This window comes from Larus michahellis, chromosome 9 (genome assembly GCF_964199755.1).
Source record: "Larus michahellis chromosome 9, bLarMic1.1, whole genome shotgun sequence".
Lineage (NCBI taxonomy): Eukaryota > Metazoa > Chordata > Aves > Charadriiformes > Laridae > Larus > Larus michahellis.
This window is the reverse complement of record NC_133904.1, coordinates 7,519,345-7,537,068: the sequence shown is the minus strand read 5'-3', so window position 1 is coordinate 7,537,068 and position 17,724 is coordinate 7,519,345. Positions and strand designations below refer to the sequence as shown.

General features: G+C 45.5%; 1 protein-coding gene across 1 annotated transcript in view; it reads left to right on the top strand.

Moving 5' to 3' along the window:
• Positions 1-17,724, top strand: part of SLCO3A1 (solute carrier organic anion transporter family member 3A1) — a 143,979-nt gene that overhangs the window by 21,291 nt on the left and 104,964 nt on the right. The window contains exon 2 of the mRNA XM_074600563.1: positions 3,326-3,791. Coding sequence (XP_074456664.1) covers positions 3,326-3,791 — 466 coding nt within the window. The remainder of the gene's footprint in view (positions 1-3,325; positions 3,792-17,724) is intronic.

Below are 17,724 nucleotides of genomic sequence, written 5' to 3'. Positions count from 1 at the left end.
TTTCTCAGCCCTATTTTTATTTTGGGATATTTTTTCTCGCCCCCCCCCCATGACTGTCAGTGTTTCGGAGGCTACTCTGCTGATGGTGGCATCAGCGCTTTGTACTCTGATGATGTTTTCCGCTGGATGCTGAAGGCTGATGTGACAGTTTTGTTCTTTCACTTGCCTCCCCCTGCACCCCGTACCCCACTTAATAAAGACAGGGCGGGTATCGCTGGGTGGCAGTGCTACAGCCAGAAGGAGCAGGCTGGGAAACGCAGGGCGGTCTGGCCAGAGGAATAAGAACTCCTGCCTGCTTTTATCAGGAGGATTGGAGTTTGCTTTCTGTTCTCCTCCTCCTTTTGTTTCAAGTCTCTTCGCCAAAGCAAAGCAAGAAATTGTTAGGGGATGGTGAGACTCTATTTCCCTATTGTGAGCGATTTAGCTTTCTACAAAAAGAAAAGAACAACTGAAGTCCCACTGAAATAAGAGCCGAATGAGGATTGGGACTTCTGGGTTTAATTCCTGCGGTCGTCGTTAATTTACCGTCCCTGTCACTGTGAATTGCGCTTAGAAATGGTGCAGTTTTTTATTTGAAGTCCAGCTGTCCAAAATCTAACCTGTGAAAGGTGAGGCACGCAAGCATTTCCAAATGACATCCTGCTTTCTAGCCACTTGTCTATATGTATGGTAAAAGACTAAAATTTGGCAACCAGGTCGAAATGTGGGAGAGACTTCCAAAGCTAGTTAATACCAGTTGGCCTTGGGAAATCACTTCTGTTGGCTTTCCGTCTTCCAGCCTAAATTATTCCATCACAAATGAATTTTGTTGACTGTACTTTTCTCATTAATTCTTGGCTCTCTATGCCTCAGTTTACACAGCTGTAATGAGTCATTATGAGTTTCCTGTCTAGGTACAGCTCAGAAGTGAGCACCATGGACATGATTTTGTAGGCTCAGAGTTATATGCTCATCTTGGAGAGGTTCCCCATTCTGCCAAAGTCGGTGTTAGTGGGGCCTCAACTATAGCCATGTTCCTCGCGGACGTGCTGGAGGTGGTAGTGTGAAGGAGGGCTCCCGTAGCAAGGGGTTTGCATCACTTAGAGTTTGTTGGTGTTTGCTGTGTGGTCCGTGTCCCTCCACCTTGGCGTACCTTGCTCTGAAAATACCAGCATAGCGTTTTCTAGTACCACCAGTGTCTGTCCCCATCTGCTCAGCTCTGTTGCCCCTGGGAGCTGGGAACAATGACATTGCTCTTAGATGTGTGCTTGAGCACTGCTCACCGAGCAGCGTGGCCGAGGTCGCTGGAGCAGGGACAGGCTGTGCTGTGCCCTTGCACAAGAGGACACCGTTTCCCCTGGTGAATTGCAGAGCCCTTTCATCCCAACAGGTACCCGCACCTAGTGTTTCAGATAAAGTAGTTGTCTCCTCTCCCTCTGACACGGACATCTTCACTTGGCTTCGGCTTGGGGAAGAATTATTGCTCTTACATTGTCTTCAGTCATAGGGTTTGATTTTTAGGGTCATTTGGGTTTTTTTGCCTTGCTCAGTTCTTATCTCTTTAATGGTGGAGAATTGCAGCAGTGGGATGAAATGATAACTGCCTGTATGGGATGAAGGCTGACTTTTCAAAAATTATGAAAACAGTCCAGTTTTGGAGATCTGACGTGGACACTTAGCAGGGTCAGGTTTCAGAGCTTTTGCTTATGCAAAGCAGCAGAAGTGTGTTGTCTCCGTTTTTCCATTTTGTTGCCTATGGAGCTGTCTTTGTCCAGCTATGCCCTGGTGTACCCTAGCAGAGACTAACTGCCCCCGGAGAAGAGCTGCTGTCAGAATACTTTAAAGTCGATCAGACTGGGTCCTGCTTCGTGAGGTTTATCAGCAAAGATTTTCAGCGCCTCCAGTGGGAGGCTATTTTTATTCTATCCAGGGGCTACCTTCTGCTCTGAGGCCTTTATCGCATTTTTTTGAATACAGAAACCTGCCTGGTTTAGGACAACCTTAAATATCTTAATCTTTTGCAATCTGAAAAAGAAGATAGTCTTTTATCCAAGGTAAAAGTTTTTGGCATTTCCGCGACATGTTCAGAATTTCTTTTGTTATTTTTTTTCCCCCCCTGTATGAGGAGGACACTGCTGTAGACATGCGAACGCGCTGAGTTTTCTCCCTTGGGCAGGGATGACAGCGAGTGGGGTACCTAATGATTCATCTTTGTGTTCTGATTGGTGCTATGACTGTTGAAGAAAATCCACATTGTGTTTCATTGCACCACGTAATCAAGACTGGAAGAGCTCTCAACCTGGTTCATTTTCCTGCCCTATGGCAAGATCAGTCATACCTGTGTCTTCCCTGACAGATGCTGGTCTGTGTTTTTTTAAAGACCTCTGCAGCCCCTCCAGACAGCATATTTCAGTGCTTCACAGTCTTCACCAGTAAAAGTCTGGTTTCTCCCCACCTTGTATTTAACCTGAATGGTCTCTGCTGCAGTTTAAACCTGTCAGTTCTTGTCCTGCCCATTTTGAATACAAAGAACAGGGGGTTTTACAGCAATGTTAAATATTTGAAGACTATTCATGTGCTTCTCTCTTTGTGTTAAATAACCACTGTTTGTTAAATCTTTCCTTCGTCGTGGTGGACTTAAATCTTCTATGTAAACTTTAATTGTCCCGTCTTCTCAAAACTGTTCTGTAAGTGACGATCCCAGTCATTAACTAATCCACAAACAGTTTAAACCCCTTGATCAGCATTTTATTTATGTACTTTAATAGAAACCTTCTGTGCTGGCCAAATTGCCTATTTGTGCATCACTGTCTCTGACTAACTTGATGGCTTTGTGCTGATGTACGAGCCAACTATCCACAAGTTTTTTTCCTACTTGCTAACTGCAATTCATTCCAAGAGAAAGACTGGGTCCCCAGCATGATGCGAGGCTTGGTGTGGTTTGTGCCTTGATGTTGCGGGACAGTGTTTGCGGCATGAAGGCTGTGCATTCAAATAGAAAGGGCGCCTGAAGAGAGGATAACCAATTGTGGAGTCATGGGTCTCTGCAGGCACCCAAAATATACGTTGGTGTACGCAAGAATTTGGAAATGAACATGTGCTGAGGCAGGTGGTAGGCTGTGAAATGTCACTTGGTATTAGGACCTTCTGATGTGGCTGTATTTGAATAGTCAGATCATGCTTGGAGGTCAACTATTACAATGCTGCGATTTGGATGTCTTTGATGTGTAGGTGTTTGGCTCCAAGGAAAAGTCAAGGAAACTTATGCTTTAGCAGGACATATGGGGAGGACAGAAGGCAAGTTGTATTCCCTTTCAGTAATTTTCTCTGGATTTCTTTGTTGTAGGTGAGTGTTTTAACCACCTTGGAGCGACGATTCAACCTCCAGAGTGCTGACGTGGGTGTCATTGCCAGCAGCTTCGAGATTGGCAACCTGGCCCTCATCCTCTTCGTGAGCTACTTCGGAGCCCGAGGACATCGGCCACGCTTGATAGGATGTGGAGGGATAGTCATGGCCTTGGGTGCCCTCCTTTCTGCGTTGCCTGAATTTTTGACCCACCAGTATGAATATGAATCAGGAGAAATACGCTGGGGGGCTGAAGGGAGGGATGTGTGTGCTGCCAACGGGTCCACCAGCGATGAGGGACCAGACCCGGACCTTATCTGCAGGAATAGGACTGCTACCAACATGATGTACTTGCTGCTCATTGGAGCACAGGTTCTCCTGGGCATTGGTGCTACCCCTGTCCAGCCCCTGGGAGTTTCCTACATTGACGACCACGTGAGGCGGAAAGATTCCTCCCTGTACATAGGTAAGGCTCTCTGAACTTCTTCTGACTGAAGGCTTTCCTTGTGAGCCGGCATCTCGTTCTTGTTTTATCTGTTTGATGCCAGTGGGAGAGATGCCTTGAGGCCTCTTCTTCATGTGCTGCTGTGCTTGTGAAGGTAACTTGGCATGGGTCTCTACGCCAGGCGGTTGTAAGCAGCAGGAAAACACAGTGATACTTGCTTTTATTGTAGCAACGGTAAAGGTTGACAGCCATGGTGATTGTTACTGAATGGTTAGGAAGATGCTCATTCCTTCTATTGTGTTTGCGGAGATCGCTTTAAATTCTGATATTGGTTGCTTGTGGTTGAGTTTTAGCTGAAGAATTTCCAAGTGGCATACGTGATGATGATTTTATTTTCTTTTCCCCCCAAGATGCCCTAGTTCCCTTCCTGTTCCGGAGCATTTGTCTATGTCTGAGTGATCATGGGAGTATAAGGAGACTGAGAGGAGACGCATGTCTTGTCACTACCAGCATCACATTTTAGCAAGGAAGTGCCTGTTATGAAATAGGTGCTGTGACCCAGCATCTGTGGCAGGACCCCAGATAATGTGATCCCTGTAACGGAATGGGATACGGAAGCTGGTGAGGTCTATTTTGAGATATGAGGAGCCTGAAGTAGAACTCATAATGCTGGTGATCATGTTGCAAAATTCTTCCAGATGGTTAATATATGAAATTTGGCTTCAATTACCCAGTGAAACATCTCTGTTATTGGGGTAAAGCACTCATGGGTTTCAGCAGTAGTTTCCCCTCCAGCAGGTTTAAAGAGGATGTTGTGGGTGAAGTTGTCTTTGGAAAAAACTGACCAGCTTGGCTCATTCTTCTTTCTGCAGGACTTGTCACTAGATGAATGGCTCCAATGCAATATATCAGTGAAGTGTGTGCTGCCATTAATGTGATCCATTAATGTGATAGTGTAGTTTCTAGTAACCAAAACTCTGTGCACTTGTCCTGTCATCCTTTTTTGTCTTGGCTGTCAACTGAATGGATGATCCCATTAGTAGTTATTCTTTTTGCGAAGACATTTTTATCAAGTTCCCAAGCAAAACTGAACGCAGCTGGGGTATGACCGTAGACAGCAAAGCTCAACAGTCCCTGCTGACTTTCTGAATGGTGTTCAGTGTCTTGGGATAGCGCAGAGGCCTGTGGGAAAGACTAACTATATAGCATGCTGTGGCATTTGGGGATGTATTGCTACTTTACGTAAAGACCTTCTTCTGCATGTTCACAGTGTGTCCATGTTTTCCTGTAACTCGCTGTAAAATCATAGTATTTCAGCATTTAGCTTTCTCCTTGGGTCATTATTCATCCTCACTTGGGCCTGTAAGTGCTTGTGAGGGATCCACTGGATAAAACAGGATGATATATAAAATACAAGATACTGTACAACCCGAAGGTGAATAATGAGACTAAATTCACTGGAGCAACTTTGCCAACGCCATAAATGATGAGCTGGAATTAAGAGTGATTCTAAGATTATCTATTATAAATAACTATATAGAGAAGCAGCAACTTCTTTCAGTCTGTTCCATGGGCATTTTTTAAGCAATGCTTCATGTCTGAGAATAGGGTGGAGGAGGGGGCATGAGAGAAGGACTAAGAAGAGTGATTCTTTTTGTTCCTCACATACATTCATCTTGTATGCTAAAATAACTTCTTTAAAGTTGGCAGTTCAACTGTAGCTGGAAGTATACTGCCAGAAAATGATTTCTGCTTACTATATGCAGCTTCATTATTTTTCCTTCAGACATATGCTTCTAAGCATGTTCCTTTCTACATGTAGGGTTTAAAAAAAAAAAAACACAAGCATTTTGGGGTTTTTTGCTTTACTGGCTTTAGCTGTGAAAATCATAATCTGAATTTCTACGTATGAATTCTGGGTTGCAGAAGAGTGCGTGTGTATGCGCACTCAACCGATCAGCCATACCAACAATGAAGTTTAATATCTGCCCTGTCCCGGCCTATCCATCACAAGTAGGTTTTCAGATATGGAATGATTAATTCTTACATCAACTTGCAGTCAATTTGGCTAGTAAAAATGAAAGCTAACAGGAAAAAAAAACAGGGAAAAATGTATTCTGTGAATGAATATAAATGGAGAAGAAGCTAGTGGAAATGTACGTGGCTTCCCAGGTTTGTGAGTACTTGAGAGGAGGTCAGGCTCCGCGTTTTGAAATGTTGCTTGAGAATTATTTGCTCAGATTTGTCTTTAACTGTTTGTTTTTTGTTGATGTCATCAATGCAATTTCCAGTGGCCTTAGCAGAAAGCTGTCTGAGCAGCTTACCGATTCATTCTCCTCTGTTTTGCAGAGGAAATAGCTGCAGAGTGTGTACTGTCACTGTGCTATATTTATATCAGTTTGCTTTCTCATAATAGCATGCTCACTCAGTGGGGGCTACGCTGTGTGTGACCGGATAAAACGTTTTTGGGTAAATTCCCTCAGTTTAAATTAGGAGCAAATCTGGCATAGGTTGCTCCCTCAGGATAGAAACTAATTAATAACAGCGGTAATAGTCTGGCCGAACTTTCCATGATGGCTGGCTGTGGCTGAGAAATGATCAGGTTGACCAGTCCGTGCCGTCATATTCCTGTATATTGTGCCGCCTTCTGTATATTCCTGACATATATGCTGTATTTGGGCTGTTCTGTAGCTGGGGGGAAGAAGGAGTCTCTCACCTGACAGCTAAGTACTAGTAATTGTTCACCTGCTGCAATAAAAACCCTCTTGTGTCCCAAGGCAGTGAATTAGAAATAACACAGTGCACTGAGAGATTTGCTGTCTTCTGAGTTGTACTAGAGTTCAGTGGCGTAACTTCATACAATATCTAATACAGCCTCTTTGCAGTGAAATGACAATACAGGAAGATTCCTCCAACCACAGCCCACCTCCAAACCTTCTTCTGAAAAAAAACATTACTAGTAATACATGTGTGCAGAAGAATGCAGATGTGATACCATATGGAGTTTAAAGTGAAACTTTGGCTTTAACTTTTAGTGCAAGTAATAGCATCTGTGGAATCTAATACACTTCTGGCCATGAAGTCCATCAAACCTGGCTCGTTGTGGTGTCTCTGCCATGCCAGGCCCACAGGAGATGGTGGGCAGAGCACCTCTTTGTGCAGCCTTCGAAGGCAGAGGTTGCTCCGGCTTGTGCTCTGACAAGGATGTGGGGATTCATAGACTTTCATAATGAGAGAGACAGGGGTGAGATATTACAGGAAGATATCTCTGTGGCATGGGCCGCTAACATGTAGTTTCATGTTTCTTGAGCTAATAGCATATTTTTTTTTTGATGCCTGCAGTGTGTTGCTACCCAACTCAAACAGATTCTGTTGCTGTAGTAACCAGCCCTAAGAAAAGGGCTGTGTTGTGGTAACCCAGGGCAAATCAAATAAAAAAGATGCATGCATGGAAGTACGCACCAAAGGATGTTCAAAAGAAAACACGTCTGTGCTGTGACAGCGTTAGAAAGAAAGCGGGACCATGCTTGTTTCTGCTAATGATGGGAAATACATTCTTCTCCCATTTCAGCATCTGAGCGCTTGCTCAACGCAAAGGTCGTAACATTGGCAAGAGCAGCGAAAAGATGAAAAAATAAAGGAATTTCCTTACCTGTTAGAAGTTGGGAAACATCTTTTGTTTTGGTGCTGGTTTGCTTGCTCCTCTTGGTTTGGGTCTGCTCTTGTATTAAAGATCTGAACTCCTATCGAGACATTTCCAAACAAGCAGGTTAATTTTACCTGTGTATTTATTGGCATTTGGCGTAAGTAACCCCTTTGAGTTGAGGAATTCCTTGGTCCTGCAGATTGTCTAGCAGTAACAAGCATTGCTGCAGCTTCACTGATGTCAAAGGATTCCCTCAATTTGTGGCATCGTTTATTTTAAAGGAGGAAAAGTATGTTGAAGACTACTTACTACACAGTTCCTTTCTCTACCCGCTAATGGCTCACTTGACATTTCCCTCGTTTCTTTAGTTCATTTTCTGCTAGGTCTTGCTGAGTCCTGTTGAAATCAATGAAGACTTTGTCATTAGGAGGGGGATCAGAGGTGTCGTGGAGCTAATACAGCGGGAAAAATCCTGATCTGACAGTGGTTGTATGGATTTGCTGCCTCTCGGATGAGCAAGAGCTTGCAAGTGGTTTCTGGTCACTGAAGTACCCACGTTGCTCTCAGCAGCAGTTTGCATGTTCAGTTAGAGCCAGTGCAGTGATGTGGTAGATTACTGTTATTAGCGGTCTCTATACGTGCCTTCTGGGCTTCCTGCAGCGTTTAACATTTGTTGATAAAAGTTGTTGCATCTTGTCTAGAGCATGGTTACCTATAGAGCAGAATTAATAGCTTCTGGGAGCCAGTATTTGATCTGGGAGCATTAAGGGCTGCATTATATAGAGGAAGTTGCTATTATTCTGTCTCCTGTTGATGGAGAAAATTGATACTGATGTTGGAGGGAGCGCTGCCAGATTGTGTGGCTCATTCAGAAGAATGCTGTGTTGATCTTTAATATGTTGGAGAGTCTCTTTAAGTTTGCTGAAGCTGTCTCAGGGTTTAACTTCATGGACACACACCCTACGTGTTCAGGACCTGCCACTTCAGACTCCTCGCTGCCATGCAGAAACTGCTCTAATGGGAAGAAGGACTTCAAGGAAGCCCTAGAAGAGGTAAATCTTGAGTCAAGGGGTAAAGTGATGAGGAATGATGAGCGCTCCTGACTTATTGGTGGTGCAAGAGTGTGCCTGAGTGTAGTGTGCTCAGGGGAACGGAGTTGTTCTTGGCCTCCTTTGTGGCAGGGCGGAGGAACAGAAAGATAGAAAACTCAGCACTGCTGGATGTGTCTGTTGAGCTGCTTTCTTCTGTCTCATCTCCCAGGCGTCTGCCTGGCCTTCTCTGTCTGTATTTTGGTTTAATCATATGGTTGTTTCAGCTGTTACCCTTGGTGTAAGAGGAGAACTCAACAGGATGGCATTTTCCGTCCACAACTGCCCAGATGGGACTGGAGGACTGGGACTTCCCCCAGTAAGGGGGAAGGGACCCCGCATTGTCACTGCTGGCTCCGACCTTTGCAGCAGTGTGGGGTTATTCTGCATGGAGTGTGTGGAGGCACTTTTTGTTTTGCGATGGCAGTCAGAGAGAAATGCTCACTCTCGCTTCTGGTGCTTTTTTGCTTGCTTTAAGCACCAACTCAAGATTTGCTGCAGAGGAAGACAAACACTGCCCTAGTTGGAATCTTGCTGTCTCCAGGGATAAATTTGTCCATTTGAAAAATCACTTATGGTAGCTTACGTCAGTCAAAATGACAGCAGCCATTGTGTTTTGGACAAGCAGAAGCATTTTCTCGACTGACAAGAATTAAATCTGAGAGTTAGTATCTATGGCGGTGAGTTAACCGCAAGTTATCAGCGTAAGATGCTGAAATCATCACGGTTTGAGTCAACATTTTGTATGTGGTAATACAAAGAAATAGTACTTGGATTTCTATTAGGAAGCTCATGTTGGTAGGCTATGCAGTTGCTGTGAATTTTGAAACCATTCCTCTACTGTGTATCTGATGTTACACATATTAAGGTTCATCAATAAATACTAAAAAAAAAAATAACTAAAAAGGAAATGGGCTTTCTGACTTCATAAACAAAAGTAAAAATGTGCTCAATGCCATTAAAGAAAAAGCTGTAGAAATCACAGCGTTGGAAACCCCAACCCTCCGCGGGATGAACCCCCATTGTCTAACCAGTATTCTTATAGATAACTTTCTATATTTGAAGGACTGTAGAACGGGCAGTCAGTGACAGCACCTTTCATAATAGCAAATGTCTCCCTGTTTTTGAAGCTTTCAGAATTCTGTTTCCTGGGGGACACCACATAATTCTGAGAAATGTGAATATTTTGGAGCTGAAAGAACAGATTTTGCAGATGTTTGGCTTTCGGGCTGTAAATCTATTATCTTCTTTACATAGCTTGATATCTACAGCATGATAGGTTCTACGTAAAGACCGTGAGGACGCTGGGTACCCACAGAAATGTGTTGTAATGGGCATTGTTTCTGTCCCTTTCAAATTCTGTAGAATATTTTTTCATTCTGTGATTAATTTTTTTTCTTTTCCATTAAGAAATTCCCTCAGCTTTCCAGCGGCTGCTTGCTAGTTTTGTCTCTGCAGAAAAGTCTCTTGCGTGGAGGATGAATGCATTTTGCTCAGTCTTGTGCTTTCCAAATTTCTGCAAGATTTCTTGAAGTGTACGTTTGAACCTACATTTCTAAACCATAGCAAGTAGAATAATTTTTGTTTATAGCATACAGGCCATATCACTAGCCTCTTGAAGCCCTCCATTGACACATATTGACTGGAATGGCCTTAGGACTCGCTTGAGAGGTCTGTACAGCTCTGCCCGTCCTGGCTGCTTGGCCCTTTCCCTCCTCATTTTCCCTCTTGGCCATACTCCTTCCTTGTGTGCTCACTTGTGGTCTGCAGACGACATCGGTACTTTAAACATTAGCCCTTCTTGCTGGAACATGCTTCTCTGAGCTCACCCACCTAAGGCTCTGCCAGCCTTGTGCTTTCCTTAACCCTTTTCCTTTTAAAGCCGGTTTCTAGTAGGGCGTTTATAGTGGATCTTGGCTGATGTCCGATCTGTTGTACCTCCGCTGTGTGCCCGCTTATTACCCACGAGTTGCTTGTTGAGTTTGTCCACCTCCATGTGGGCGCAGGCACTTGTGGAGCATGAGCATTTTGTCCACAGAATTGCATTTCTCCTTGCTGGTATATGCAATTTTATAGGTATGTAGTATTTTTAGCCTAAAGACTTGACGGAATTTTGTAATCGGTTTGTTCGGTAAATGCATCCTCCTGATGCGTTTGGTGATTTGGAGAGCCTTTTCTTTCTGTCACAGTCTCCGAGGGGTTGAGAAAGACACGGTATTAGCACTAAACTAAAAGGAGTGCTGTTCCCAGCGTGAGTGCTGTGATGCCTGTTCATTAGTGAAAGGTGTCGTTGCATCAGATTCACTAGGTTGTCTTCCCCATGGACTGACTGTGATCAGATTAAATCGCATGGCTTCATGCGGATATACCAGTATTAACTGCATTGGCCTAACCCACTGATCCATTGATAACCTGCAGCCTTTTATAATTATTCCCCTTTGGGGAGAGGTCTGTGTTCTCATTTGCTGTGTGTCAGCAGGGCTGGCTCGGTTACACGTCCCCTTTTACACTGCCAGTGGTAATATCCTGGAAAATTAAATGGAAACATAAACAAGTGCGTAGGGTATATTAAAGCAGTAACAATAATCAATTAATGGGAATAACCTTCCCCACTGCCGGCAGGAAGGCTGAGTTGTGAAAGGCGGTAGCTAAATGGATGTATTTATTCAATTAAACGTATATATGCACAAAGTCGTAACTGCTAAGGGCTCCATTATTTTACAGCAATTGCTCCACTTACCTTAACCTTCTGCTAATAGGTTTTTTTTGTTATTAGCTGAGTAAATAAAGCTTGAGTCCGACACAAATGACACTGTGTGAGAACATATTGAGGATGGGAGCTGTTTCCATGTTACTCTGTGCTCTCTGTGTACTCTGCAGCTGATTTTTGGCTTAATTGGGATTTGCTGACTCTGGAGTCTTGTAAAAACCATTGCACTTTTTGAGATGTTGATTCCCTTCTGTAGTGCATTTAAAACAGTCATCAGCTGGGAGAGGCTACTGAGGTACATCATTCCTGGGACAGCCTCTTTAAAGCTGCGTCCTTGTCATTTAAAGGGCAGACATGCAGAGGACGGTACGTATTAGTACTAAGGTTCATAAAATTAATTACATAGATTGGAAGGTGCTGAGTTGACCATGTCAAGAGCTGAAGGCTGTATTGTACCTCCTTGATGGCGCAAGCGGGAGCGAGCCACGTGGGCCGTCAGTCTTGGCCCTTCTCCTGGGAATTCAACTGAGACTCCCCAACTCATTGCATGTAAGGAGCCTCCAGATGTTTTGGTCCCAGTTTTTGGGCTGGCACTGAGGACTCTTGGAGATGTGTTTGGCATGTTCCTTCCCATGGCGGGACAAGGCACAGGATCTGCCCCTTAGCCAGCACGAGTCAGGGCACTGGTTTCAAAGCAGTGGTTAAAATCTTGTTGCCCAGTACAGAGGTTTGTGTTGTCGTCTTCTCCTACCAAAACAAAGAATTTGGTATGGAGGATATTTTAGGACTTGTCAGAAATTATTATCCCGCTCATCCTCAGCCAAGTGAGCATCTCATGAGTTCTGCTGTACCACTGTAACCTCGCAACAAAGGGCAGTGACCTGAAGTAGTGTTAAAAGATAATCACTGCCTTAAAGTTGCAAATAGTTACTGCTTTATTGTATATCCTGACACACACTTACTGCCCAATGCCAGCAGGGCTTCAGACCCCCGTTGCTGCTGCTCTCGGTGATGTTTGCCGTGTTGTGAGCCTCCAGGAAAGCTATTCGGCCCGGCTTTATGTCTCCTGCCTGCGAGTGGCTGTCACTCGGCTATCTGGAGGACAAGATGCTTATATGAGCGTATAGGGGAACACAGAACTCTTTCACAAAAGCTCCTGCTTTCACTCCTTCACAGCTGCCTCCCCTGTTGCTGGGTGAGGTGCTCAACTGACTTTTTTGGCCCTTTGGAGAGGCTGCTGCAGGTCTGAGCTGGGTGCCGGGCCTGCCGACGTTCACGCCCTTTGGGTGCCCGATAGGTGCTATCTCAGTAACCTCCTAAAAGTGTTTGTTTTTGCCAAGTCCCAGGCAGTGCCATGGCACAGCCGCACAGGTCAGGCCATGGCGTGTTGACACCCGGGGCCTGGCAGCGCTCAGCTGCCAGAGCAGCCGTGGAGTTGTGTTTTTATCACGGCCGCTTTGCCGTGCGTTGTCATCTCTGTGCAGGTCACTCCCTGACATGGCAGCCGAAAGGGCAGAGCTCCTTTGGGGCTGTGGGGAACGGGGCAGGATGAGCTTTTCCTAGCAGCTGTGAGGGACAACAAGGAGTCATGGCGCATCAGGCCCTAGGTGAGACTTTCCTCCAGGCTGGCTGTGTAACTGGCATGAGACATCCCACAAGTGCCCAACCAATGTGACAGGTTCAGTGTGTGAACCTCAGTAATTACAAATTAATGGTGTTAACACCAGAGGAACGGCTGTGACGTGAATCAAAGGTGTGAGATGGCCCAGTAGTACCTGCTTTGTGAGGCCTGGGGCAGAGCTGCTGTGGAGGCATCCGTGCAGTCTCAAGAACTACAAGTGTCTGATTACCCCTGATGGGCTGGTGTGGAGGAATAAGTGTGGCCACAAGTGGTTGGGCACCTTGCAAAACAAACATAATATTCCTTGACGTGCGGCTTGGTCACCTTACAAGCCATTGGAAGAGCCTGTGGAGTGGGGGCCCTTCCCTGGTGTGGTGCGTGGACCTGAGGGGAAGGCAGTCTGTGCACGGGATCAGCAGCAAACTAAAAGCTCTCATCTGGCAGCCTTGTCACCAAGGTCCTGGTGCTGGGATTTAACCCACCGAAGTTCTGCGTTTACTCTGGAGCCCTGCCCCCCCTGCCAGTGGTAAAGCCCCTGCTGTGCAGGCGCCCAAAGTGTTTCCCCACTGACGAACCCATCCCTTCGCAGTTGCCGCTCCGCTGAGCCTTCCAAACCAGCTCTGCTGCCACAAGGAAAATGCTGAGTAAAGGACCTGAACTCAGCTTGAGGAAGGTGAAATTGGCCATCATCTGCGTCTTGGAAGCTCCAGCTGAAAACGGTACAGGGCAAAAAAAAATTATGGTCTTCTTTCATGCATAGGGTTTGGTTCACCCTGGGAGTAAACTTTAGAGGCTTTTTGACCTCTTGTTTTCTCAGGTGGGCAGCGTGCAGTCAATCTGCAGGGCTATGGACTCCGGGAAGGGATGCTCTTTTGCACTGTGGGTAGATCCCCTCCAACTGCTCCTGGAGCGGGTCTGGCAGCCGAACGCATCCAGAGCGTGGCCGGCAGCAGCGCAGGCTGCGGACATGGTGGTCCAGAGCGAGGAAGGGGAGGCTGGGAGCATCCACGCTGCTGGAGAAGGGCTGCAGAAGGACGTTTGCTTGGCTGGCCTGGGCTTCTTCAGCTGGGAGTTTTCCCTGTGGTTTTGGACAAATCGTTTTGGCTTTGCCTTCTCAAAGTTTGAGGTTTGGTCTCTAAATTGCTCCTTTGAACTTTGCTTTTTTGAAAGCACTTGGAAACTCTTTTTGCAGATCTCTTTTTGCCAAGGTACAGCCATTTCATTAACTGTGCTGCTAATGAGGTATTTTGGCTTTTCCTTAGAGGGAGGCCCACTCTCACTAAGTCCCCTTTTGATTTCGATAATAGGGATTTTTGTCTGGAGGAGGTTATCCAAATTTGGCCCTTTATTAACCAATTAAAATGTGAGGATTTAAATACTTTCTCGGATGGACGTTAACAACAGGTCACATTGCTCTTTGACTTAATACCTCAGAGCGCTCACCGCAGCTAAAGAAGCCTGCCACTATTACAAGGTGCAGGATCTGGCCAAAGGCAGCAGATCAAAGCAATAGCAGAAATTCAAGAATTCAAACAGGTAGAAGAGCAAGATGCACTGTGCACCAGTTCCTTCCTCCCCGTCTTCCTCTGCTTACCTTGCTTTTCCCCTGTGTACGTTCCTATCCTCAGTGTTGGACAAGCCATTCCTGCTGTTTGTACGAGACAATATTGCTTATTACAGTTGGAAAGAAATAATATTGGGGGGGGAAAAGACAACTGGGACAACTTTACTGTATTAGTCGTTGCTGCAGAGACCAATTACCCTTGTGATGAAAGACCACCTGTATTTTGTTAGCCATCAGCTAACAACATATGGATGTCCTAATTCAGTCAGACTGATCATCAAAAGAAAAATACTTGTTAGAGAAAGCTTTTCCCTCTGCAGACTTATAAACTCTGTGCTGAGGAGAATGAAAGGGGTGGTGATGTGTGAGAAGTTAGCTACAATGCCAGTGTGTCTTGAGCATTGGTTAATGCTTTACTGTCCTTGTCTGTGGGTTACCACTTAGCTTCCTTTTTATTTTGAGCATATTTTCATTTTGAGCATATATATTGTTCGATATTCCCCTTCCGTGTTTTACATAAAACCTCACTGCAGTGCAAGCGTAAGCATGTTTTACTGCGCTGCTGTTTTATGACAGTGCTTGCCTTCATTTATGTCCTCTGGAAAAGCATGCTGTCTTGTACCGGTGGTAGACAACTACACAGTGTTGTAGACTGTCCAAGAGGCAGCATTGCAGGAAACGAAGCGATTTGCAGTAGCACTGCGTAAATTGTGAAGGGTTATCCCACAGGTGCCAGAAGGTAAGAGGTTTGTAGGGAGAGGTAACACCTATTTGATCAGCTGAGGCAGCTGGAAAACACACATGTTCATGCTTGGTGGATCTTGTTCTGACCAGTGTGACTACTCATACTTAAGGATTTACTTTCTGTTTCCCAGCTGTCACCTGATCTGGTAAAATACACTTCTTGTCACTCCAAACCTTGCTTCTCTTCCTGTGTTGGAGAGAATTATGTATCAAATGGAAACCCAGTCTTTTCTGTAACTGGATACCACACCTCTTTAGGCGCTGCTACTACTCATTTACAAGTAGTAGCAAAACTCAAGCTAAGCAGGGGTTAAACAAATACTCTTACTCCAGCAATGTCTCCAGGGTTATAAAGCAAGTTAGTGGGAGGGTGAATAGACCCCAGGAATTCTGAGTCTAGTGCCCTGCAATTACTCTGAGACCTAAAACATTTCACTGCATTCCTGCAAAGCAGCGTGGCTTCCATGGGTGCAGCCAGCCCTTCCCCTTCACTGTCAGAGGGGTTAATGGCTCTGGCTTCTAGTCTGCTAGCAATACCCCGCTCCAACTCTGCCAACTATTTTTAATATGTCTCCGAGAGTTGAGTGATTAAACTGAGACCAACACTGTCTTTGCCTAGTGGTCAGTGAGGTGCCAAGAAGCAGGCTGAGGACAGTCAGACTCCACGCTGCTCCGTAACGCACTTCCAGGAGCCCCCAGAGCAGGGGACATGTGCCCTGGGCTTGACCTGTCACTTTTGAAGCTCACTTATGCCTATAGCCTGTACAACAGAAATGGCAGTGAATTCCACAGTTCCTCGTGGCTTTTCTCATCTCCTAGTTAGGTTGTGCATTTTTCTTCCCAAGTCGGTTACTTTCTTGCCTGGATGTTTAGGATTTTGGCTTTGAGGCTATGAAGGTGGTGAAGCAGGCAATTAAACTATTCTTCTGGAGTGAAGGTATTTTAGAAGTGGCACCTGCCTGTCAAAAATCTCGTTGCCATCAGAGGTGGCAGTCGTGCCATCACCCTGGCCTTGGCACATCCCACCACTGATAGGAGTGCTCTGGTAATTCCTTGAACTGGTGAGAAAGTGCTTTGGGGTGGGGGGATAAGGCAGAGGTCGGTACAGCTGGCAAAGATCAGGGCAGGCTATCCCATTAGGTGAAAAATGAAGCCTTAAATGGGTTTTACTGATGCATAAAAGACCTGTTGAAGTGAAAATTTCAGATAAACAAGAGGAGTGAGAAGGAAGCTGTGCAGCTCTCCAGTGTTACTGGATAAAATACTCCCATGTGTAGCTCCTTGAGTTCATCTCACATTCTGCACCCCCTCCCAAACCCTAGTAATGTGGAGACTAGAGCAGCTCGAGCGAATCTTTCTGAATAAATTAGTCTCTCTGTCCTGTGGTATTCCACATCTAAGTAAACAGATGAGACTTGCTCTGTGCCTTAAAATCAGCAAGTCTGGGCTTTATTAGCCCCAGAGGAGCAGTAAATTCTAGAGCTGAGCCGGAGGAGCGGAGGGAGGAGGAGGCAAGCAGGGAAGGAGGGGTAGCACTGGGTAAGGATATGCTCGAGAAAGTCTGTGCTGGTTACTGCAGCCCAGGAAGGCAACTTGAAATTGAATCTACAGTGCAGGAGGGAGCTGTTGGAGGTGGCTTAGGATGGGGTAAATATTTGGGAAATCTGCATGAGCGAAGGCTGCATTCAGCACAGGCAAGAATAAGGATGCTGGCAAAAGTAAGGTGAAGTGGGGAGGTGGAGTGTAGAGGTGAGCAGCAGCACGTTAAGGCTCGGTGGGGGACACATGAGTATTGAAGCAACCGGAGTCAACAGAGGAGCTAAGCCGGTACAGGAGAAAGATGGTACGGGCCACCTGCATTAAGTCTACAGAAGCCTGTATCCTCACATCAAAAGGCTCTTTAATTTCTGTTAAAATTCAGGCTCTTTATTTTAATCGATAACCATGGGAATTAGGTATCTAAATAGAATCTGGGCTAAATATTGCCTTTCTGGATCACAATTGTTGGGCGATTCTCAAGGTCATTGCTGTGTCCCTCCTTCTAGACCACGGGACGCACGTGGTCTCTGCCTTCTTGCAAAGCAAGCTTGTTTTTTTGAATAAACAGTGTGTTTTGATGGTGGGTGTGGGTGGTGTCAGGAGGGGAAGCAATTGTGCTAGGAGCCTTGTTCCCAAAGAGTGTTTACTGAAGATGCTAATTTTTGCCTCCAACCATCGTTATTTGTCTTTTGCCCATAGCACACTGATCAAAGGTGCTGATAACACTTGCACTCAGTAAAAAGCTTTTAAGAAAAAAGGACGCTCCTGAATTTCAGGAGCGACACCGACTGCTGTTTTACTTTTTGGCTGGCATTTTTTGGAGGGATTTTTGAGACTGGAGGTGGCAAAAGAAGGAAATGCTTTTGGTTTTTGGTTTTGTTTTTTAATGCCCCATATGGCCGTTTTATTAACTGGAAAACCTCCAGCTGTGAACTGGATGATGTTATACAGCTACAGAGCAAAACTCATGCCCAGCCGTGTGGCTGAGAGTACTTGTGCCTCTCAGCGTGAGCCGTACCTCCCCCATCTAGGGTTAGGGCCT